This window comes from Nicotiana tabacum, chromosome 3 (assembly GCF_000715075.1).
Source record: "Nicotiana tabacum cultivar K326 chromosome 3, ASM71507v2, whole genome shotgun sequence".
Taxonomy (NCBI): domain Eukaryota; kingdom Viridiplantae; phylum Streptophyta; class Magnoliopsida; order Solanales; family Solanaceae; genus Nicotiana; species Nicotiana tabacum.
This window is the reverse complement of record NC_134082.1, coordinates 77723634-77747251: the sequence shown is the minus strand read 5'-3', so window position 1 is coordinate 77747251 and position 23618 is coordinate 77723634. Positions and strand designations below refer to the sequence as shown.

Here is a 23618-nt window from a genome sequence, read left to right as displayed (position 1 = left end):
AGGAAAAATTACCTCAGAAGCTTAAGAACAAAAAATGACCCATGCTCGAACTGGACTCAACCTCTTTGAGGTCGAACGGACTTTAATTGAAGTATCCTCAACTGAGAACACCTCAATTAAGGTCTATTAGACCCCAACTAGTCCTTTAAACTGGACAGACCCCCATGGTTTTGAGTTATAGGGTTCACACGGTACGATTTGGGGCTCGAAGGTCTATACCTAGATTCGAACCAAACCAAGCTTGGTTTGGTTATGAGTGAGGCCAGGGGAGTGACTGGTATGAATTTGGGGTCGGTTGGTGTAGATCAGGTTTTGGCTCGAACCTTCAAATGAAGATTCGAGACGTTCGGGGAAGATTCGAGGTAAGCTGAGCATGGATTTGGAGAGAGGGGATCATGGTGGTTCAGGAGTGTTAGTTTCATGGCCAGCGGCGCCGTTGCCGCCGGCTTTCAGGCGAAGGGGTGGGGTGGCGGCTAGGGTTTTTTCATAGAAACTTGTCTCTGAGTGTGAGAGAGACGAAGGAGTGAGAGAGCGGGGGTTTGGTTTGGGGGGCGTGGGGTGAGAGATTGTGGCTTTTATACGGGGGAGGGAATTGATCCTGGGCTGTTCGATCTGATGAGATCAATGGCCCGGATCAATAAACTTAAAGGGAACAGTATCGTTTGGTTTTAGTTGGGGGTCGGTTCGAACCGGGCAACGGGTCGGGTACAGGGACGGGTATGAAAGATGTGATCTTGGCCGTTGATCCATTTGAGATCAACGGCGCCGCTCAATTGTGCCAGAAACGGTGCCGTTCGGGCACCTCTGAGGAGACGGACCAGTTTAATACATTGGGTCAGCTCGTTTGGGCCTATTTTCATTTTACTTTTTTTGCCCCAACCGAGTGTTCTTTATTATTTTCAACTCTTTTTCTTTTTCTACTTTTAATTAACAATCAATAAAATTCTAAAAATAATTTGTAAAACCAAAATTAGCCTACAAAAATGTTAATTAAACCTTAACAACAATTAACACACAAGGTCAAACATTTAAAACAAAAATTATACAACGGCACACATAAATGACAAAATGCAACAAAATACATATTTTTTGTGATTTTCCTTCTTTTAAAATAAAACATGGTTTAATTAATTCCAAAATTTACAATTAAATCTTGAGTGTGCATGCAACATGTATTTTTTGTAATTTTTAATTAATCACAGCAAGGGTAAACATTTTCGGACAAAATAATTACCAAAATGTCACGCAAATTCTCAAAATTGTACACAGATGAAATTTCTTTTATTTTTGATTTCTTTTGGGGTAGTTTTCGTGAAGCAAAAATCATGTGCTCACACATGGTATCTAATGCATTATATGCTTTGCATGTATTGATCCTACACACGAATTATAATGCACATAAAAAAATATGAACCTAAAGCATGGTTCCTACCCTTGATATTTATAGCATGTATAACTACCCCTCACCCCTTTTCACTATCCATCCCCAGTATCTGTTTACAACAAATTATTACAGACCAATATTGCATGAAGTACATAAGTAGATAAGAAAAATAAGAAGTTACTCTATAAGGAGCCTGAAAGTAGGCTCGGATTTCCAAAGTTTCCAATGCCAGATTGCCTCACAGCCTTTCATATAATCTGGGTGTGTCAAAGTTCCCTAAGGACCTCAAGGGATCCCGGGCAGTTCTCACACCCAGATTTCATAATCATAGTTGAGTAAGTGCTGTGTGGAAGGGCCAACTCTAATGTATCAGAGTTTAGAGGGATCTCATAGGGATCCCTAAGCAGTCATGCATTAGAGGGGCAGAACTTAAATGTCTAAGAGTAGAATGAGAGTGCTTGACATAGTTTTGAAAGGGTTTTAGTAAGAAAACAATGTTAAAAGATACTTGTTTGAAATAGTTTTGTAAAAACAATATAGGGAGTTATTCAATAAGACAATTTTGAAAAGGGTCAAGCGACCAACAAACAACAAACCAAACACAGAACCAGAAGAGGTTCATCAGCACTCCAAGACATAGAATCAAACAGGTACAAACATTCACTCAAAGGTAATAGGGGGATTTGGGGCAAGTATAGAGCACATAGTAGGCAAAGATGCACATAGTTACCAAATCAGAGAAGTCCTAAAAGGGTTCAAGGGATTAAGGTACATCATGAACTTCAGAATTAATACAAAATCAGATAAACTTAGGATAGCAAACTACTTTGCACAGGAAGATTCATGCCAGAAATCAGAGAAACATAAGTAAGGAAGAGTCACATTGGGGTATACTAGAAAGGGGTTCATGAGCAAGCTAATCCTAAAGGGTTGGACATATTCAGAAGCATGCAGAAAGAAGACAGTGAAGTAGACGTGTTAGTTGTAGGTTGAACTTCTACTACTTCAGTTTGTCATGTTTCTAAGGGGTTGGACATATTCAGAAGCATGCAGTAAAGAAGACAGTGAAGTAGACATATTAGTTGCAGGTTGAATAACAAAACCATAGATAGAAACATATTAGAAACATGAAAAACTGAAGTAGTAGAAGAAGCGTATTGTTTTTAAAACTTGAATCGAAATCAGCACATACCAGTGAAGAAGACAGCAAGCACAAAGTGAAGGAGAACACAATAGTTAGCCTTGGCTTGCAGCCGGCTAACTTAGAACAGTAGTAAGTAACACAGAAAGAGAGCAGAAAGTTTTGAGTGTGAGACAGAGCTTTGAACCAATGTATTCGTGTGTTTTGTGTGTTAATGAGAGAGCATATATATAGTTTGAAACTAGGTAGAATAATAAGGTAAGAATCAAAGTCGTGCAGTAATTATAGAACTAGGTATCAATTAGTACAAAATTAGTATAAGTACTCCCTTAATTAAGGGAGTTAACTTCAAACGGTGGAGACAAATAACAAATAAGGGAAGAATCAATGTGAGGCTGAACATGACACATAAGGAAATAAGCATAGTACAGAGCACGTAATAGAGGCTAGGTTCGACAAATTCTAATTAAGAAAAATGTCTAAAAATCAATTTGACAGCATAATCAACCATAAAATAAGGCAAGAAAATATTTAGAGATTGAAATTAGTAGGGAACAGAGTATACCAATCATAGGGAATCAGGGATTCCATTAGAAGGTAACACTGACCAAAGGAAAGTATCACAAATGAATGAAGCAAACATAACACAAACAAGAATAGGGTAAAAGAATCACATAAATCCAGGATTCAAAGTAAAGGATGGTACTGATGAGAGGAAATAACCATAAATTTTTTGGGAATAAACACATAATAGGCAGGAATAGTCGACGTCAAAAACCTAACAAGCAAACATAGGGTAAGGATCACAGAATCACGGAATGTTCATGAGAAATATACAGATTAGTTGAACATATTATCAAAAACAAACTCAGAAACTCAGGATTAGAACTAGGAAATTAGAGTTTTCAACATAGTGAAACAGATAAAAGCAAAAACTTAAATAAACCGTTTAAACATAGTAGAAATCATAGAATAATACTGAAAATCAAAGGAGAAGTCATTTTGAAAAGGGGTTAAGAAACCCTAGTTTTGAAGACGAAGAGGCATTTTTGAAAAATCGGAAAGATTAACAAGAAAACAGTAAAGATAATTCAAAATATACTCAGATCTATTACAGATCTAAGAAATCAAGAGCTAGTAGTTAGGTTTTCATAGAGACAACCCAGAGAGAAAGAGAACCGGCCTAGAAACCATAGGTTCTAGCCGGAGATGGTAGAATCTTACTCGGACGGCCATGGACGGCCTGAGAATGGCATAGAAACCATGGGAGGTGAGTGAACCGCCTTCTGGTTCCTTTGAGGACCTCAGGGCAGAAACAAACGGCATAGAAAGATAGCCATGGGGCTGGGGATGGTGGTGAGACCACCATGGTTACCGCCGAACCAACGGCCGTTGAGAGGAGCCATGGTTTAGCAGAGAGAGTCTTGAGAGAGATGAGAGATGTAATGGCGGAGAGTGATGAGAGAATGAAGTTTGGGGGGAGGGGTAGACTATTAGGTTAATTATGGTAAGAGTGAATCTGGGTCGTTGATCAAAATTGATCGACGGCCAAGATTAAATCAAGTTTGGGCCGAGTAGACTTAGGGATTGGGTCGGGTAATTTTGATGGATTGGGCTTGGGGTTTGGGCTGTTTTAATTGGGTTGGGATCTGATTCAATTAGGCTAGAATTGAATTAGAATTGACTATTTGTTAAATACCCAATTAAATTAAATAAAACAATTTATAAAAATAGCTAATAATTGTACAAAAATGAATTTTATGTATGGAAATAGTTAAAAATGATTACTTAGTATTTTAAAATACAAATGATTAATTTTCGGTCAAAAATAGTATAAAATCTTGTGCTTGGGCTATAATTGCAAAGTTATTGCAATTGTAGCCAAACGATGCCAATTTGGCTAATTATGGAATAATTTGGTTTAAATAGGGCCATAAATAATAAATTAAATCAAGAAATGCTTTTGAAATCACTTATGATGCAATTTTGTAATTAATTTTTAGAAATAAAATGCTGGATAAATTAATAAAAATATAGGAAAATTTGACAAAATACCAATTGCTATTAATGCATGACTTTGAAGGTATATATGCAATTTTAAAATATTTTGGAAAAAAATTGGATATCAACAGTAGTAACTGAGACCGCCTAAGCCAAACCAGTGCACACTAATAGAATTTGAGCTAGCCTCCTGAAAGCCTGGAATCACAATAGGCATAGCTGGTGCTTGAGTTGGTGCTGCTGGAGCGTCCACAACTGGGACCTGATCCTGAACTGGGGCGGTGGGTGGATCTGCAGGTGCTGCCCTAGTTGTTGTGCGGGCTACACTCATGCCCCTACCACGGCCTCGACCACGTCCTCAGCCTCTAGTGGCCCCAACTGGTGGTACTGGTGGTCGTCCATCCTGACCGGTCGCACGTGTCCTCACCATCTATGAGAGAATAGAAAAATAGAAGTTTAGTACTAGAATCAATTTATTCGCACGACAAGAATTCAAGATTGAGAAGTTTTTCTAAAAGGTTCTGTAGCCTCCCGAGGATAAATACAGACATCACCGTACCGATCCGCGAGACTCTACTAAACCGGCTTATGACCCACAAGACCTATGTAACGTAGGCTCTCATACCAACTTGTCACGACCCCAAATACCCCGATCGTGATGGCGCCTATCACAATACTAGGCAAACCAACCCAACAAGTAACCACAATAAGTTCTTTTTATAAAACCATTTTCTAAAACTGATTAAGTCTCAAACTTTCATAAGAAATATATAAACACTGAAATATGCCAAAAATAGTACAAAATATACCAACACAGCGCAGCAATCCGGTATCACCAGTCAAGAGTCTTTAAATACAACCCAATCTGACTGACTAATACATAATAAGTCTAAAATGCAGAAAACTAAGATAGGAAGGAGGAAAGCAGGGCTGTGGACACCGTGTAGCTACCTTGCAGTCTTCGGTAAGCTCTGAAAATGCTGGGGACCCTCACTCTGCCACTCGGGCACCTGTATCTGCACACAAGGTGCAGGGAGTAACGTGAGTATGCCAACTTAGTAAGTAACTAGAGTAAATAAGGTCTGAGTGCAGTGACGAGCAGTTAAGAAACTCATATATAAGAGTATACAACAGAATATCAAGTCAAACTCAACAGTTTAAAAGCCAGTTACTTCGTAAAACATCAATTTCAATTGAAATACTTTGAAATCATTTACTTAGCAGTTTTCAACAGAGGCTTATTATAAAAGAAGAGTGAAATCAACAAAAAATATTGCAAAATGGGCCCCTTGGGCAATGTATCACTCATAAATATAGCCTCTCGGGCAAGCCTCTCAGTCACTCGTGACTCTGCTCTCATCACACAATACTCACACTCAGCACTCCTGCTCAATAATATCTCATAATAGTAATAATCATAATAATCGATGTGGCGTGCAGCCCGATCCATAGTTTATAGTCGACTATGCTCACTGGGGGTGTATAGACTCTGGAGGGGCTCCTACAACCCAAGCGTCATATCACTGCGGCGCGCAGCCTGATCCAACATATATATCACTGCGGCATGCAGCCCGATCCATATAAGTATCACTGTGGCGTGCAACCCGATCCATAATATATACATATAATATATTGCTGCGTGCAGCCCGATCCATAATATATATATATATATATATATATATATATATATATATATATATATATATATAATCCTCACCATTAGGTCCTCAACCTCCCTCAGTCATTAACCTCATAGCCACTCGGGCATAACAGTGGAAATCAAGGAAACTCAGCCCAAACAGTTTTCACATTTTAAGAAGTACAGTGATAAAAACCAGGTTTAACAATAAACAGGTAGAACATGATTGAGAATATGCTTTCAAACAAATAAAGTGAGGAAAATAGTAAAAATGCCCCTAAGGGTCTCAACAGGTCGGCACAAGGTCCCAAACATTGCATACATCCCATAATATAGTATCAATCTCTAAAATACGTGATATCATAAGATTCCAAATCAAATACGCGGCTTAATAGTCGCTACGGTACGGACTAAGTCACAATCCCTACATGTGCACGCCCACACGCCCGTCACCTAGCATGTGTGTCACCTCATTTATCAAAACAATACGAAATATCGGGGTGTTATACCCTTAGTTCCAGATTTACAATGGTTACTTACCTCAAATTGGATAAAATACTACTCTGCGGTGCCTTTTCCTCTCGCATCGGCCTCAACTCGTGCCGAATACCCAAAATCAGAATCATAATATTAGAATATGCTAAGGGAACGAAGCCCATGCGAAAATAATCAAATTATACGAAAAATAACGAAATTGATCCAACCCGACCCCCGGGCACACATTTTGAAATTCGATAAAAGTCACATCAATGGAATCTTTATCCTCTCACAAGTCTATTCATACCAAAAGCATCGAAATCGGGCCTCAAATGGCCCCTCAAATCACTAGATTAAGATCTCGAATTTCCAAGCCCTAACTCCCCAATTTTAGGCTTCAAATCCCCCAAATTTTATGTTTAATTAGGTAGAAATAACAATAGGATTGAGTATTAAGTCCATAATTCTTACCTCCAAGAAGTTCTCTTTGATTCTCTCTTCAATCTCCCTCAAGAAGCTCCAAAACCGAGTTAAAAATGGTGAACTTAGGCCAAAAATCGCGAAAATGGCCTTTTAAACATTCTGCCTAGCGATTTGAAATCCTTCTTCGCGAACGCGGTCAAAGCCTCGCGTTTGCGAAGCACAAAAATACCAATGACCAAAAATCCTCTTATGCGAACGCGATGCCTCAGCAACTCAAACCTTCGCGAATGTGACATCACCATCGCGAACGCGTTGAACACAGACCCAACCATTTGCGAACGCGGGACCTTCATCGTGAATGCAAAGGCCGACACTCTTGTCTCACATCCTAATCCTTCGCGAACGTGAAACACAACTGTCTGCAACACTAACAACAGATTTTTCTACAACCTTTTCAATTTGAAATGATCCGCTCAACCACCCGAAACTCACCTGAGGCCCTCGGGACCTCAACCAAACATGACAATATATTTCATAACCTCATTCAAACTTGTTACAACCTTCGGAACGCTCAAAATGACATCAAAACACCAAATTTACATCGGATTCAAGCCTAAGAATTCCAAAAACTTCCAAATTCCACTTTAGATCAAAAAGTCTATCAAACCTCGTCCGAATGACCTGAAATTTTGCACACACATCACAAATGACACAACTGACCTACTCCAACTTCCGGAATTCCATTCCGACCCCTATATCAAAATCTCACCTATCAAACGGAAAATGCCAAAATTCCAATTTCGCCAATTCAAGCCTAAATCTACTCCGGACCTCCAAAACACATTCTGATCACGCTCCTAAGTTCTAAATCACCTCCCGAAGCTATTCGAACCATCGGAATTCACATCCGAGCCCTTTTTCACATAAGTCAATATCCAGTTAACTTTTCCAACTTAAGCTTACTCAAAAGAGACTAAGTGTCTCAAAACTTACCCAAAACCTCTTTGAATCCAAGCCAACCAACCCGGATAACACATAATACAGCTGAACAAGACAATAAGAAGCAGAAATGGGGGAAACAGAGTGATAACTCATAAAACAACCGATCGGATCGTTACAATATTCTGATCGATCACTTCGATTTGTGACTCTAGCTAAGTAAACTTTTGAATTCTTTTTGTAGTGCAATCAGGAACTTCAAATGTGTAAGTAGTGGCCAAACCATTGTCACTATCAAGAGATTATCCTTCTCTCTCAAATATATATACTTCACTTATTATCTACTTCACTTATTATCTTTATACATTAATGTTTATTATATATATAAATCCCTAGCGAGAAAAGAAATTGTATTTTTTTTTTTTTGGAAAATCCTTTTTGCTATCAATAATTGATGAATCGGAGTAAGAGAAAAAGAGTTATTACATACGAAATACCTATATACCACTATATAATTTTATGCAAACACTTAGGTGTGTAAGTGTCATCCAATCAATATGTATGTTTCACTAAAATGACAAAACTATCTAACATGTACAAAAATTCTCCATGAATACTTTTCCAATAATTCAAATTCACAATAACTTATCTTAGAAATACTTAATTTAGGTACTTGAAAACTAAAGCAAAATTTAAGTTAAACTTCATCTTCAAAACCGTTCGTGGGACCCAAGGCGAGTAGAGAGAAAGAAAGAGATTCATGAATAGAATAAAAATAATAAATTGTCAATCAACAATTAAGGAAGCAGCTCAGTACATTTTTAATGAAGCTATATTTTTGAGGAGTCCGGAACCAATTGTTGTTTTTTTGGACTCAAAGTACATTAATAAGTATAAAAACAAAAGTTACATTTCTATATATAACGTCCAAATACAAGACGTTATACTTTAACGGTAACTTTTGCCGTTAAGATATAACGTCTTGTATTTGGACGCTATATATTCTGACAATTTGACTGACATATATAGCGTTCTTAATTTATACGCTATACATATAGAGTACAAAACAAAAACGCTATACCTGACTGCAATTTTTAGTAAGGAAGTAAGTGTAAAAGTTGTGGTTTTTAGTAAGGAAGTAAGTGTAAAAGTTGTGGTAAAAAAACTGTTCTCTAGATTCTTTCTGATGCAGTTTTTATTTTATATTTTGGGATGGGAGTTGGGGAGATCTTTTAAGTGAAATTATTATTGCACGAAGATGAAGAGGTAACAGAAAAAGTTTTAGGGTGTCAGTTTGAAAAGAAGATTTGCACCCAACTCAAGTAATAGCTGCTTGTTAGATAAATTATGGTCCTACTTTTAGACCTTACTCATTTTACGTATGATCCATGGGATGGTTTTGGATTTCTTTTCCTGGATGCATCTCTTCGGTTTCTGGCATAGGAGTTTTTTTGAAATAGGGGTAGAAAGAAAAAAAGAGGAACTCCTACTATGTTCTTATCGCGAGGACCGCTGGTTGGTTGCCTGTTTTGCTGGTATATGCAGTCTAACAGCTCAATGGTTCATCTTACATCCAGCTTTACCAGTAAAATATGGAACAAAGGACTAAGAGGAAATTAGTCCCAAGAGGGCTATTTAAATTCCATTACACGACAGACTGCTAGTTTTATTTGATTGTCCCACTTCCAAGTGATGATTTTTCTTTAGTTTCGTTTTATTGTCTCTTCCCAGATATTTGTATGACCTTAAAAATCATTCCTATTTACTCACTACTAATATTTCTGTCGTCAATGTTTGTCTTCTGCAAGTTATTAAAACAGTCTTCCATTCAGGTTTACCAATTGCTGACGCACCCAAGAAAATGAGTGGTGTACATAAGAGGTGCTGGAAGTACATTGCAAATTTCAAGAAAGCCGAAGGAAGTCTTGATCAAATAAAGAAAGCTGAAGAAATAGCGTCTTCCAGTCAGGTATAGCGTTTTTTGTTTTGTACGCTATGTATAGCGTATAAATTAAGAACGTTATATATGTCAGTCAAATCGTCAGGTTATATAGCATCTTGTATTTGGACGTTATATATAGAAAGGTAACTTTTTTTTTTACACTTATTAATGTATTTTGAGTCCAATAACAATTGGGTTCTGGACTCTATTTTTGAGCACGTAAGGTCAAAAAGCACAGCAAAAAAGCTAGTATATTGTTTATGCCCTATTGGCTTTATCATATGTAGACGTTCTAACGAGACAACGTTATACAATTTAACTAATACTCCTTAGTTGATTATGTGAATACATCCTTAACAGGAATATACAAAGATGGAAGGTTAGCTATATTTATTATAATCGATGATGACGAGCTAGATGATGAAAGCACTCATTTTTTTAACTTGATCTACTACCCCAACTAGAATATCAAATTAGAAGTTGGATAGTCTTAGTATATCCGGATTGATTAATTTAGCCTTTTATTACTACTTAGAGATAAGGGCAAAGGTTGGTCAGATTTATAGTTTTTAAATACGCCATCCTCGGCAACATACAATCATCAAATTAAATTATTACAATCAGTCCCTGGTCGGTGGCTCAGCAACAACGACGCCCAGTATAATCCTACCTAGTGAGGTCTGGAGAGAGTAGTGTGTACGCAGACTTTACCCTTACCTTGGGATAGAGAGACTGTTTCCAAATAGACCTACGACATCCTTCCCTCCAAGAACTTCTCTCCTTGCTGAAACTCGAACTCACAACCTCTTGGTTGGAAATGGAGGTTGCTTACCATCAAAGCAACCCCTCTAAGAATCGAACCTGGATCATTTGACCCAGCATTTTACGATTTACATTTTAATATAAAGTTTTTTTGAAGTTTCGGAGTTTAGGTTATGTCCCTTTCATCATAATAGCCATTTCTTCCTTTATGTGTCATGAAAACTGATGAAGATGGTGACAATTCATCGCCATTAATTGGGTGATATATCTCAAAATGAAATAATGGAAAAATAGGCAAATAAGCAGCATTCGTACTTTCACGGATTTTTGTTTTTCGTCCTTCAACTTCACGAATTTCATCCATGTTCAAATTGCGCTCTTTTCACCGCCTTGAACTTTTTTCTCTAGTTCTACATTTTTTATATCACCAGCTTTTCTATTATTGATTTTAAGTTTTATGCATTGAGGATGTTATAATTAAGTTATTTATAAATTGATTACAACTATTTTTTTTATAAGCATTGATTGATAACCTAATAAAATAATAATTAATATTGTAATATGTTATACAATAAACTATATTGATAGAGTAAAAGTATTACTATTGTTGTATATAACTTAAATCATCTATATTAGGTAGGATGATTAGACGTTCACCACATTTTAAACACACACATATATATATATATATGTGTGTGTGTGTGCGCGCGCTAATTATACAAATTTGTCAAGTGTTGCTCTCACAAATTTTACAATTTCAGTTTCATAGGTTCAATATTTCGAATAGAAACTGTAAAAAATTGGGTCATGATACTAATATGAATTCATTTGATTATTCGACTTGATAAGGCTGTATGACTATATGTTGTCTAGGGTATTTTCCTTAATTATATGCAAAATGTGGGGTACATCGTACCATCTTCCAGACAAACTCAATCATTTTCGTCTAAAATAAATGAACAAAAATCTGACTTTACTGCCTTTCTCATTTAGGAAACAAGGGTTCCATTGCTAGTAAATTTAGCTACAGGTCAAAAGAATGAAGACAAAAATAAGCGAATAAAATAAGAATCTGCATTGGTAAATAACAACAGCAAAAATATTACTATTTGTGGATGGTATAGATTTGCAGCTTATAGTCAGAACTCATAAATATCCAAAAGAAATCTAGTGAAAATCTGTCCTTGAGTTAATTTTGGACCAATATATAACGAGATCAAATTTCCAAAGAGTTGGAATCTCCCAAAAAATTTCCACCCTTTTTTTACCCTATGGTTCCCATCAAGAACCCTGGTGAATATATATATATATATTTATTATATATACTACTAGTAATAATTTGTATATATCTAGAGTATTAAGAACCTTAACGCATTAAGTACTTTTTACAAATTGAGCCTATAAAAATGTCAAGAAGGTCTCATGAGAGAGTAATGGTAGCCATTTTTGTGAGACCAGTTTTGATGTCTTAATATCTGCTGAGGGAATCCTGATGATGCTGCAGCAGTTGCAAGTTGCTGAGGATGAGGGAGATTATTGGATTGCCATTGTTGACTATCACTTGATGAAAACGAAACCTCTCTTCTATTTGTAGCTCCAATTCGGCCCCCATTGCTGCTGCTTGGAAATTGAATCTAATAATTTGAACAAGCTTTAGAAGTATGACAAAATAAATATTCATAGAGGAATTACACTAATGTATTATAATTTTATACTATTTGTGTAACTTAACTTGTTATAGCAGGCAGTTTGATTATTTCTAGGTAACTCGTTCCATTTAATTATGGACGGTGAATATTATTTATCTTTTAAAATGATCTGATTTGTGTAGATATTTTTTTACTCTATTAGTTAGTATATAAAAATTAAAGTCTAGTGAAAATAGAATTCAACTTATATGCTCTTAATAGTGTAAAAAATTATTATTTATTATCAGTGTAATTTAACTTGTTGAATTAAATTGTTTGCTTTATTTTCCGATTACTAATTTTCTTCTTATAAGTATTGCCCTTTAATTATTTTTTAAGTGATCTAACAATGAAATAATTAGTAATAGAAGTTAAAATCAAGTTAAAATGGATACTGACATGATAATTTGACGAGTTGAAATGTGGTGGAAACGTCATTTGAATCATTTGGGATTCACCAGCTCTCATATATTGGTCAAACCTTTGCATTTCATTGTTGTTTGGCTTGAAGGAGCTAGGAGAATGTAGGTGCGTTTTACTCAAGAGCTGCAAGGTTTCCGACTCCTTGTACCCATCTCTTCTTCGGGCATCAACATCAATTGGACTAGTTTGATGCTGAAATTGAAACATGTTTAATGTTGAGTGAAAAAATACTACTACTAATAGTTGTTAAAAATGTAATGCTCAAGGTGTCCCCACTGTAATTGTTCAATGTTGAGAGTGCAACGTATGATTTTGTCCCTAATAACAATCTCTTATATGGAAGACATGACATGTTTGAAACCACAGAATTCAAAACTTATTTATGGTATATTATATTCGTCTATGTTCTTGTAACACTTAGTGATGGTATTGATATACTGTCTATTTTCATCTTCTTCAACCAAGGGTCTATCGAAAACAGCTTTCAATAGCAAACCAAAAAACAAAAACTGTCCCATTCTAGCTTGAAAAACAAAAAAAAATAGACAATGGGAAGTCAATAGCAAGCTAAGCAAGGAATGGTAGTGAGTAGTGACAACAAAAGGATTATTCCTTGAAAATGGATTCAATTCAGGAGAATAAGATTAAGATAAGATTTTTCTTCTTTACTTTTTGCCCAATAACTGTCCCATTCTAGCTTCCCATCTACCACACTTGTGCAAAGTCACCCCTCTATACTTGGAACTTCCCCTCGGAAGACCTGTACTTTGTCTCCGTAATACATGCACAAATTCTTCCTTAGTCAGATTCTTCATCTGCTTCATATAGCAAACCAAAAAGAATATTTACAACATAAAATAAAATAAAATAAACCTTTTGCGTTTAATTTCATATGTTTCGTGTTGAGAATAACAGTGTAACACAGAATATAGGCAAATTGTGCATATAAACCGTTTGGTTCAACTGCAGCATTTATTTTTTACGAAACATAGATATATGGAATAAAAATCACTTACAATCTTATAATTTCAAATGAGTAATGGATTCAGTGATAAAAATATCAAAAAATGAAGTGTAAAAAAAAAAAAGTAAACTCACTGTTGAGGATAAGGGAGTCACTATTTAGGATTTGGAGAGAGTGAAATTAAAGTAGAAAAGCACATTCTTTCACAGTCTGTCACTTTGATCTGATGATGAACCTACCTGTTTTAAGTCATCCTCATAATCCTCCAGGTTAAAGTTTATGTCCGCCTCCACTCCCCGGAACTTAATTGCTGCCCTATCATATGCACTGAAACCACATTTTTTCTATTTAATCTTCTTTTTCAACTTCATCTCCCATTTTACAAGTAAATAAATTTTAAAGTTCAAGAATCAAAGAGCTCACCGAGCTGCTGCATGTGCTGTATCAAATCCACCTACAAAAATTGATCCTTTTTACATTAGTTTTCAAGGATAAGAAGATATAACTAAACATAGAGAAGAATGAAGGAAAAAAACAGTACCTAAATAAACTTGCTTCCCGCAATCCCTGAGAGATATATAATATAAGTGAATGAGAAAAACAAGTATGACTAAATTCTTGTTCAAAGAATCAAGAACTGCTTGAGAAAGAAAAAAAAGCCCAAGGGGAAGATATAGGGAAGTTAGCAAAGGTTGTTTCTTCTTATTTGTCTCAATTTTGATGGCATAATTATCCTAACTTGTATTGGCGGAAAGTATAATAGGAAATAATCAAAAGGTCAATATATATATAAGTTGTTTATTAAGGGCTAACCATATGTGTGACTCCCACCGGCCAGTTCTCCGGTAAAAGGTGACACCACGATACTGCGAACTCCTAGACCTTGGACCACGCCGGCTTTTTTTCATAGGCTGCACTTGCTGCGACAACTCAGTGCCTTTTCCCAGTGGCAAATTACCAGATGTCTCCGAAGGATAAAATTTTACTCCAGCCCACTGGGCCCTTGGAAATCTAGAGGATCTATCATCAAAATCGGAAGCAGCTCCAATTTCCAACTCATCAACCGGAAAAAACTGCCGGGTAACCGGCGGTTCACTCTCCGATGACAAGTTGTCGTCGTTACCCGGAGCTACCATACAGAAACCGAAGATTTTACTCGGATTAGTTGTTCTCTTTTTCTTACCTTTTTGTCCATTATCTTCCTCTTCTTCTTCCTCGGAACCATATTCCTCAATATTATTATCGACTGCTGATGAACTTGAATTAGAAACGGATCCAACACCTTTACCTTTCTCGTCATCATTTTCTTCTGGTTCATCGCCCCTTAAATTATGTGGAGAGTCGTTTAGATTCCACATTTCTCTCTATGATTGATGTCTTCAGTTTCCTAACCTATATATATAAATGTTTTCTTTTCTTTTCTTGTTGCCTTTTTCTTTCCTATCTGTCTAAATAGATGTGTGGAGTTTAATATATGACTAATAATGGTAAGATGGAGCTTTTTGCTGAGTCTTCAAAGAACACAAGAAACCTACGACTTAAAGAGAGAGGTTAAGTTGTTGCAAGAAAAGGTTTTGAGAGAGAGAGAGTGAGTGTGTACTTTTGATAGGCTTGGCTAATAAATACGAGTATATGTTCACTACTAACTAGTTGTATTTTCACTGGATCTTGTGGCATTCCTCTCTTGGCTGGCCGAAAAATTTAAAAATAGCCGGATTTACAATGGATCATTCAAAAATAGCTCAATTTCAAAAGTTATCGAAATTTAATCACTTTTCATGTAAAGATAAATTTGAGCGAAAACACTATTCAAAATTCGGAAAATACGCTCGTATATTATACTGGACTTTCAGCATAAGTATGCTTGAACTCCAGCATATTATACGGGAGTTCCAGGATAACTATGCTGGAACTCCAGCATAAGTACACTAGAACTCCAGCATAATATACTGGAGTTCCAGCAAGTATAAATGTCCAGTATAATATACTGGAGTTTGGAGCACCGGTGCTCCAGTCTCCCGTATATTATACAAGAGTCAGCAAAGTATACTGGTCCAGCATAATATGCTAGAGTTCGTACACAGATGCACCGAACTCTCGTATATTATGCGGGACCGGTCTTTATTGCAGCAAAATAGTGGCTATTTTTTATTGACTTCGTAAACGATGGCTATTTTTAAATGACCAGTCCGAAATTGGTTATACCATGCTATTTTAACAATACAGCATAGACTAGGCCCGACTTAGAACCTCTACACGAAAGTAGCCAACCACAACCATAATTCCAAGCCCACCCACTCCGAGATTTTACTATTCAATATGCTGTACCAAGAGCATTTTTATTGCTCATCTTGTTACTCTGATTTTTAAGGATGTTTGATTGTAATTATATATTAGGTGATCTGATATTACAAAAAATATTTTGCAGCACTGTTGATATATATGCTATAAAACTTAAACTCCACCCACCCGGGGCAGATTTAGGGGATGAAACGGTGTTTACTTGAATCCCTTTCGCAGAAAAATTACACTGAATATATAAGGTAAAATCTGTTTTTTATCACTATATATTATGTTTTGAATCTCCTTGACATAGCCCAAAAGCGTAGCTTAGTAGTTAAGGGGTCTCAAAGCCTTTGTTAGGTCATTAGTTCTATTCCCTTTTCAACTTTTTTCTTTTTTTAATCCTTTTAGCGAAAATTCGGTCTCCGCTAATGTACCCACCCCGCTCATCCTTTTTCATTTTTCTGTCTACCGACTAGCCAACCATATAGTGGAGTATCTCTTATTCCCAATGACTGGTGAAGAACACCACTTTTTCCCTCTTGTTTTGTCATTCATAAATACTTTTGCTCTCCTTTTGTTTATTAAACTCACTTTTTCTGTTTTCTGTAAATATATATGCTCCAGTTTTCAAGTGTTGTCCCCTTTAGGGCTCTTCGTTTAATCACTCTCTTTACACTCTTTAATGAAATGAAAAGTGTGTGCCAGTGACTTTTACTGATCTCAATATCTATCTGATATATTTTCTTATTGGCTAGCTGTAAGTTAAGTAGAAAAAAGAAAGAACCATTCTTAACCACTCGAACAGCATTCCTCCATCTGTGATATTCTCTCTCTCTTTCTCTCTCTAGTAGATCTCTCTAGTAAACTTGTACTATATACTTTTGTATTATTGTATATGTATGTGTATTTTACCCATTAATGGAAATGGACAGTACCAAGATTAGAAGGAAGACTTAATTACTTTTATTAGCTGTACTTAGTTATCATTTCGCTGTCATTTGTACTCTCACGTCAGACAAACCATTTAAACATTTACTGCTTGCATTCAGCGCTTTTGTTTTTACCTTGTTTTTACCTTTTGGGATGCGAAATGTAACAAATGAAGTTTATGAGAAGTTTTATTTTGTGTCTCGTCCAATTTATACTAGTTATATGAGGCTTCTTTTTATCTCATAAATTTGTGAACCTCAATCTTATACTTCTGGGTCCACAGAAATCTGGATCCACAAAATTGTGAGATAAAAAAATTGTCTCATACAATTAGTGTCAATTGTATGAGACAAAATAAAATTTCCTGAAGTTTCATTATGGTTACCGAGTGTAAGCTAGCGTTTGTCTATAGATTTCTAAATTTGTTTTGAAAAATCTGATTTGGGTAAAGTTTGGTTTGAAGATGAAAATATGTTTGGACATACGTTTTCAAAACATATTTACCAAATTTATTTTGGAAAAACATATATATTATTAGTGTTTGTAGGCTAGCGTTTTACCAAATTTATTTTGAAAAATCTGATTTAGGTAAAGTTTGATTTGAAGATGAAAATGTGTTTGGACATATATTTTCAAAACATATTTCCCAAATTTATTTTGGAAAAATATGTATATTATTAGTGTTTGTAAAGATTTTGGCCCAAAACCATCTATTGAGCTGGTTTTGGGATTTGGAATTTTGCCAAAATATGGGTAAAATCTATGGCCAAACATGTGTTTGCCAAATAAAACTCAAATTTATTTTGGCAAAATCTATGGCCAAACGGGTCCTTAAATAATTTGACCCAAAACTAGCTATTGAGCTGGTTTTGGGATTTGGGAATTTGCCAAAATATAGGCTAAATCTATGGCCAAACGTGTGTTTGCCAAATAACCCAAATTTATTTTGGCAAAATCTATGACCAAACGGGTCCTAAGTCAAGAGGTTTGAGGTCATTCAGTTTATAACTAAATTAAGTATTGGTTTCTGTTTTTTTTATTATTATTACATTAGATCTGAGAGGGATTTCAACCTTATGGGTTCTCATTTTAGAACGACGATTTGAAGTGTTAGTGACTGAGTTTAAACTTTATATTTTTATATATTTAATGAATTTTAAACATCAAATACACTGTTTAAGCAAAAGTTACTAAGTTCAACCGAACGCATAATTAACTTGGCTTGTGCCTCCGCCCCTGCATAAGGGTAGGGGAAGAAAATGTGGAGGAAATTACAAAGCGGAGAATGAAATCCTCACGATTAAGGTGAAAATTCAAATAGTCAATCAACTAAGTTCCTAAGCTAGCGTTTTGTTGATTGGAGTTAGTAAAATAAGCTGATAAGTTAATTATGGTTAGAAATGTAACTATAGATTGTGGTTAGGAGTAAGTTAGTTAGTAGAGTGTTAGAAGTCAGTTATACTGTAGGTTTACAAATACACAACACACTCGTGTATAGAGATACGGTTGTATCAGTTCTTTTGAATAACATATTTAATTTCTCATTCTTTAAGTGTTGCCTTCTCTTGCATGTCTTCTTCCTCAAGTTCAACCTTTAGATCCATGGCAGCTAACATGATATCAGAGCCACCGGAGAAGATCGAAGGCAGTTCTCAAGCTAGTCCTTACTCTCGTTACTTCAATTTCACAACTCTATGGTAAATTGTCCAATTTTAGCGTGATCAGGGCCAACCCTGTACTACTACAAAGTAGAGAGAGTGGTCGAAGCAGCTTTTACCCGAGAGGGTCGGGATTGATTTCCACAGGGAGCTAGAAATGGGAATTGGATTCCTATCTAAACTAGAGATGCATAATTGCTCTTAATTGCACTTCTAACCATAGTTGATCTTTTGATTACTACTAATATTATGCTAATAAGATGCTAAATTAAGCTAAGAGTAAGATACTTGAAAGGTTGTCTAAACAGTTAAGAAGGGCACTAGGGAAGTGACTTTCTCCTAGGTGGATACTTGACGGGTTCTCGAGTCTAAGGCAAGGTTGTCATGTTGGGGATTACGATATAACCAATGCACTAAACTTCTCACTCTATACCTCTCGGTAGTTTGAGCGATTTTTCCCTAATTGACTTTCTCAATATCAATTGGGTATGATAATTTGTGCAAGAAATTTAGGTTCAAATAGGGTATTACTATCTCTAGGTTTAACCCTTTAATTGGGGCTATCAATCTCTTGAATACACCCCAATTCCTTATTGGGCTAATTTTTTTAGACTCAAGTCCTCTTTCTCAAGAAGAACCCAAGTCAAATAGGCACAATTAGTGTTTGCAACCACTAATTAAACATGGAAACCACAAATTAGTCCAAATATCAAACACCCATAGACATTCAAGCCTTAAAACTCAAGACCCATCAAATACTCACACTAGGGTTGAGCCACAACCCTAACTAGTGGGTTTAGCTACTCATGATAATAGAAGAAAACAAAGAAATAGATGAAGAAAAACCCATAAGATTTAATTACAAGCTAATACTTGAAGATTCAATGATAAAACTACTCTAAAATTACTCAAAATGGTTAAGAAACCCTGTTCACGAGTGCAGCTCAACGTCAGAATACAACTGGTGACCTAAAAATGGGAAAAGAAACTATTTATACTAGGCCAAATTTTCTGGACAAAAATACCCCTGTGGGGGTAGTGCGGTCCGCACAAAATCGATTGCAGACGCAGTGAGGCTTCTTTCCTTTCAACTCTACTCTCTGAACTTGGCCACCGCGGGCCGCACAAAATGCACCGCGGCCGCGGTGGCTTCTATTGCGGTCCGTACAAAAAGGACTATGGACCGCATTGGCATTGATTCTCCAAAGTCCCACCTCTCTGAACTCCTGCTATGCGGACTGCACAATATCGAGTGCGGCCGCGATAAGGCCATTGCGGTCCGCACAAAATGCTTTGCGGATGCAATGCTTGATTTTCCAAAATTTTCACTCTCTGAATCTCTTCATTGCGTACCGCACCAAATGTAATGCGGCCACAGTGGACTTGTTGCACTATGCTTGGACTTGTTCTTGGTACTTGTGCATGTTTTACTCCTTTTTGAGCTGGTATTGACTAGTTGTCACCTTTTTGACCAAACCCTGCAAACAAGTACAACATGTAAGCCTTTGGAACTATTTTGTACACATTTTTAATAAAAGCTCAAGTAAGAAGGAGTGTAAAATGAACCATAATCCCTAGTTATGATAGCGTGTAGCTGAAAGGCTAGAGTTTACTCTTGAGAAGCAGCTGAAAATGGAAATTGGAGAAGAAATGTTAGGTGAAATTTCATTTCCAGCAACTACAACCTCTGGTAATGTCAATCCTGCCGCCGGCACAACTGTATTTCCATTAATTGACCACAATCATCCACTCTTCCTTCAACTAACAGACACTCCTGGTAGAACTCTGATTTCTCTTCAACTAACTAGTTCAAATAACTATGTGATATGAAGTATGTCTATGAGGATTGGTCTGTTAGGGAAGAGCAAGTTAGGTTTTGTAAATGGCCGATTTCCTAAGTCTAAATTTGAACCTGATCAATAGGAGAAAGTGAATGTTGTAGTCCTCTCATGGATAATGAATGCAGTAAAGACATCTTTACTTAGTAGTGTAGTATATGCCTCTAATGCTCATAAGGTTTGGGAGGACTTAAAGGAGAGATTCGATAAGATAAATGGATCTAGGGTTCTGTATCTTCATAGAGAGACTAACCTCACTCAAGGTACCATGTCTATTGCTGAATACTTCTCCAAGTTAAGAGATCTTTGGGATGAATTTGATGCATTAATTCCCTGTCCTGGTTGTCCATGTCTTGAATCAAAAAAAATATTCCTAACACTTTGAATATCACAGGATACTACAGTTTCTGAAGGGATTGAATGAGTCCTACTCACAGTCAAGGAGCCAGACTATGATGATGTCTCCAATTCCTAGTATTAACAAAGCCTACTCTCTATTGATTGATCAAGGGAGCCAAAGAAGTCTGGCTAATTTCACTCAGACTAGTCACATTGTTGAAAGCATAGAAGAAGTTGTATTCTATAGTATTAAGAACCCAACAAATGTAGGTGGAAACTTCAAGTTTAGAAAGAATCAGGTTCAGTATGAATATTGTCACTATAAGGGACACACAATGGAGAACTGCTTCAAACTCCATGGCTATCCATCAAACTTCAAAGGAAAGAAAAAGAGGCAGAGTTCTGGAGCCTATGCAAAAAGTGTGAGTAGTAAATGTTGTAGAAGTAAGCAATCAGCAAGCTTCCTATGAAACTCAAACAGGCTTGCAGCAAGTCCAGCAAGCTTACATGCCTCAATTTACACAACAACTCCTATCAACACTCCTGCAGTTCCTTTCTTTACCAAAGAATAGTACCAACAGATTCTTCAGATGCTGTCCAAAGGGGATGGAGAGGGTCCAGAATCATCCACCAAGTTAGCTGCTATAGGTACTCTAATTACTCTAATGTCCAATTATCTCAAGCATAATTGGATTATAAACACAGGAGCCTCAAATTATATAACATCACAACTTGATGCTCTTACCTCTTGTTAAGCAATCCCCAGTTTAGAGAGGTGCACTAGTCAATTACCTTATGGGAATATAGTCTTTATATCACATAAAGGAACCTCCTCAGTACTTAGAAATAACAATATCTCTATGTACTATATATTCCAGACTTTAGATACAACTTACTCTCAGTGTCTCAACTGACCAAAGAACTCCAATGCGTGGTTGCATTCTTCCCTGACTTTTGCATTTTGCAGGATCTCTTCATTTGTTAGGTGAAGGGGATTGGTAAGGAGGATCATGGTTTGTACATACTTCAAGGAGGATCATCACAATATTCTGTAGCAACACTAGAAAATAAGTGTGCTCACACAACCAACTTACTTGATTCTGAAGTAGTATGGAATGGGAGATTAAGACATGCTCCTATTGATGTAATAAGGAAGTTAGATGCTCTTAGTACCTTAAAGACAGGAACTCATCACTGTCATGTATGCCTAGTTGCTAAACAGTCTAGATTGCCATTTTCTCTAAGTACATCAGTATCTCAATCTGCATTTGACCTAGTTCATTATGATATCTGAGGGCCATATAGAGTTCCCTCTCATAGTGGTAAGAGGTATTCTATCACAATAGTTGATGACTATACCAGATACACTTGGATTTTCTACTTAACTTCAAGTCAGAAGTTATAGTTGTAATAAGAGACTTTCTAACTCAAATAAAGAACATGTTTTCAGCTTCCATAAATGTTTTAAGAACTGATAATGGTATTGAATTTTTCAGTAATGAGTTCGAACAGTTGCTCTCCAGTCTTGGCATCTTTCATCAGAGTACATGTGTTTACACTCCTCAACAAAATGGAATTATTGAGAGGAAACACAGAACCATCTTAGACATGGTTCAGGTCTCTCAGGTTTCATGTTGTTGTTCATCTAAGGTTTTGGGGTGAATGTGTCACCAATGCAGTCTACCTCATCAACAAGCTGCCATCTAGAACACTTGGGTAAAATCACAATTTGAGTTGCTTTACTTGCATCCTCCTTCTCTGCAACACTTAAAGGTCTTTGATTGTGTATGTTATGCAGCATATCCCGGAATTGTTTACAAGTTTTCACCAAGAGCCATTCTTGTTGTCTTCCTGGGCTATTCTTCATCTCAAAAGGGTTATGTTCTATATGAATTGAACTCTAAGTCCCTATTTGTTAACAGAAATGTTGTGTTTCAGGAAGACATTTTCCCTTTTAAGAATATGTTATCTTCTGGTAGTACTATTTTTCCTATAATGGATCTGATTTCACCAATCAGTGCAGATCCTAGATTACCTACCACTGATTCATCCCCTGATGCTGATGTTTCTCCATATGAAGTTGGTGCTACATCTGAGGGGGAGACTCCTATCTCTCCTCTTGCTAATCCTCACCACATTCCAGACCAGTCTGCGCTTCCTGTAGGTGATATACATGATAATACAACACATGTTGATACTCCTGATGAGGCTCACACTAATTTTGCAGAAGCTGTTGATGCTGCAGCTCCTAGTGTAGTAGTTAATCTACCTAATGTTATACCTACTCAAGTTAGAAAATCCTCCAAGCCAAGTAAGCCTCCCTTATAGATGCAAGATTATGTGGTGAAATCCAATTCTACTAGGTGTTCTTATCCTATCTCAGTTTATGTGAGTTATACTCATATTACTCCCTCATACAGTCAGGTGTTGTCAGCTTATTCAGCATGTTCTGAGAGCTACTAATCCTCAGTGGGTAGAAACTATGAAGCTTGAGATTGCAGCCTTAGAGGAAAACAAAACTGGATCATAGTTGATATGCCTTTTGGAAAAACACCAATAGGGTGCAGGTGGATCTTCAAAATCAAGTACAAGGCCTAAGGAGAGGTTGAAAGATATAAGGCCAGGCTTGTAGCCAAATTCTATAGTCAAAATGAAGGGATGGACTACATGGAAACCTTCTCCCCTGTAGCTAAAATGGTAACAGTTAGGTCCATTGTAGCTCTTGCTGCCTCCCAGCACTAGATAATTTACTGGATGGATGTTCATAATGCATTCCCTAATGGT

At 36.6% G+C, this 23618-nt stretch overlaps 2 protein-coding genes across 4 annotated transcripts; one reads left to right on the top strand and one right to left on the bottom strand.

Annotated features, from left to right (window-relative positions):
* Positions 1-11785: 11785 nt before the first annotated feature.
* Positions 11786-15370, bottom strand: LOC107783385 (floral homeotic protein APETALA 2). Of its 3 annotated transcripts, XR_012707619.1 has the most exons (7): positions 14597-15370; positions 14325-14350; positions 14207-14237; positions 14023-14110; positions 13489-13634; positions 12796-13011; positions 11786-12342 (listed from the first exon to the last, which is right to left on the bottom strand). XR_012707619.1 is itself a non-coding variant. In XM_075249563.1 (6 exons), exons 1-6 carry the CDS (start codon positions 15139-15141, stop codon positions 12118-12120), a joined length of 1131 nt encoding a protein of 376 aa, XP_075105664.1. In that variant the 5' UTR covers positions 15142-15370; the 3' UTR covers positions 11786-12117. The 3 variants fall into 3 exon arrangements, 2 of the variants coding, with proteins under 2 accessions (XP_075105664.1, XP_075105665.1); XM_075249563.1 differs by lacking the exon at positions 13489-13634; XM_075249564.1 differs by lacking the exons at positions 11786-12342; positions 12796-13011 and having other exon boundaries at positions 13354-13634.
* A 4919-nt stretch (positions 15371-20289) lies between these two features.
* LOC142176482 (uncharacterized) lies at positions 20290-23364 on the top strand. The gene is made up of 8 exons (XM_075244356.1): positions 20290-20478; positions 20581-20789; positions 20890-21256; positions 21416-21482; positions 21802-21832; positions 22331-22451; positions 22608-23145; positions 23255-23364. The coding sequence occupies exons 1-8, from the start codon at positions 20290-20292 to the stop codon at positions 23362-23364; spliced, it is 1632 nt and encodes a 543-aa protein (XP_075100457.1).
* The last annotated feature ends 254 nt before the right edge of the window (positions 23365-23618 follow it).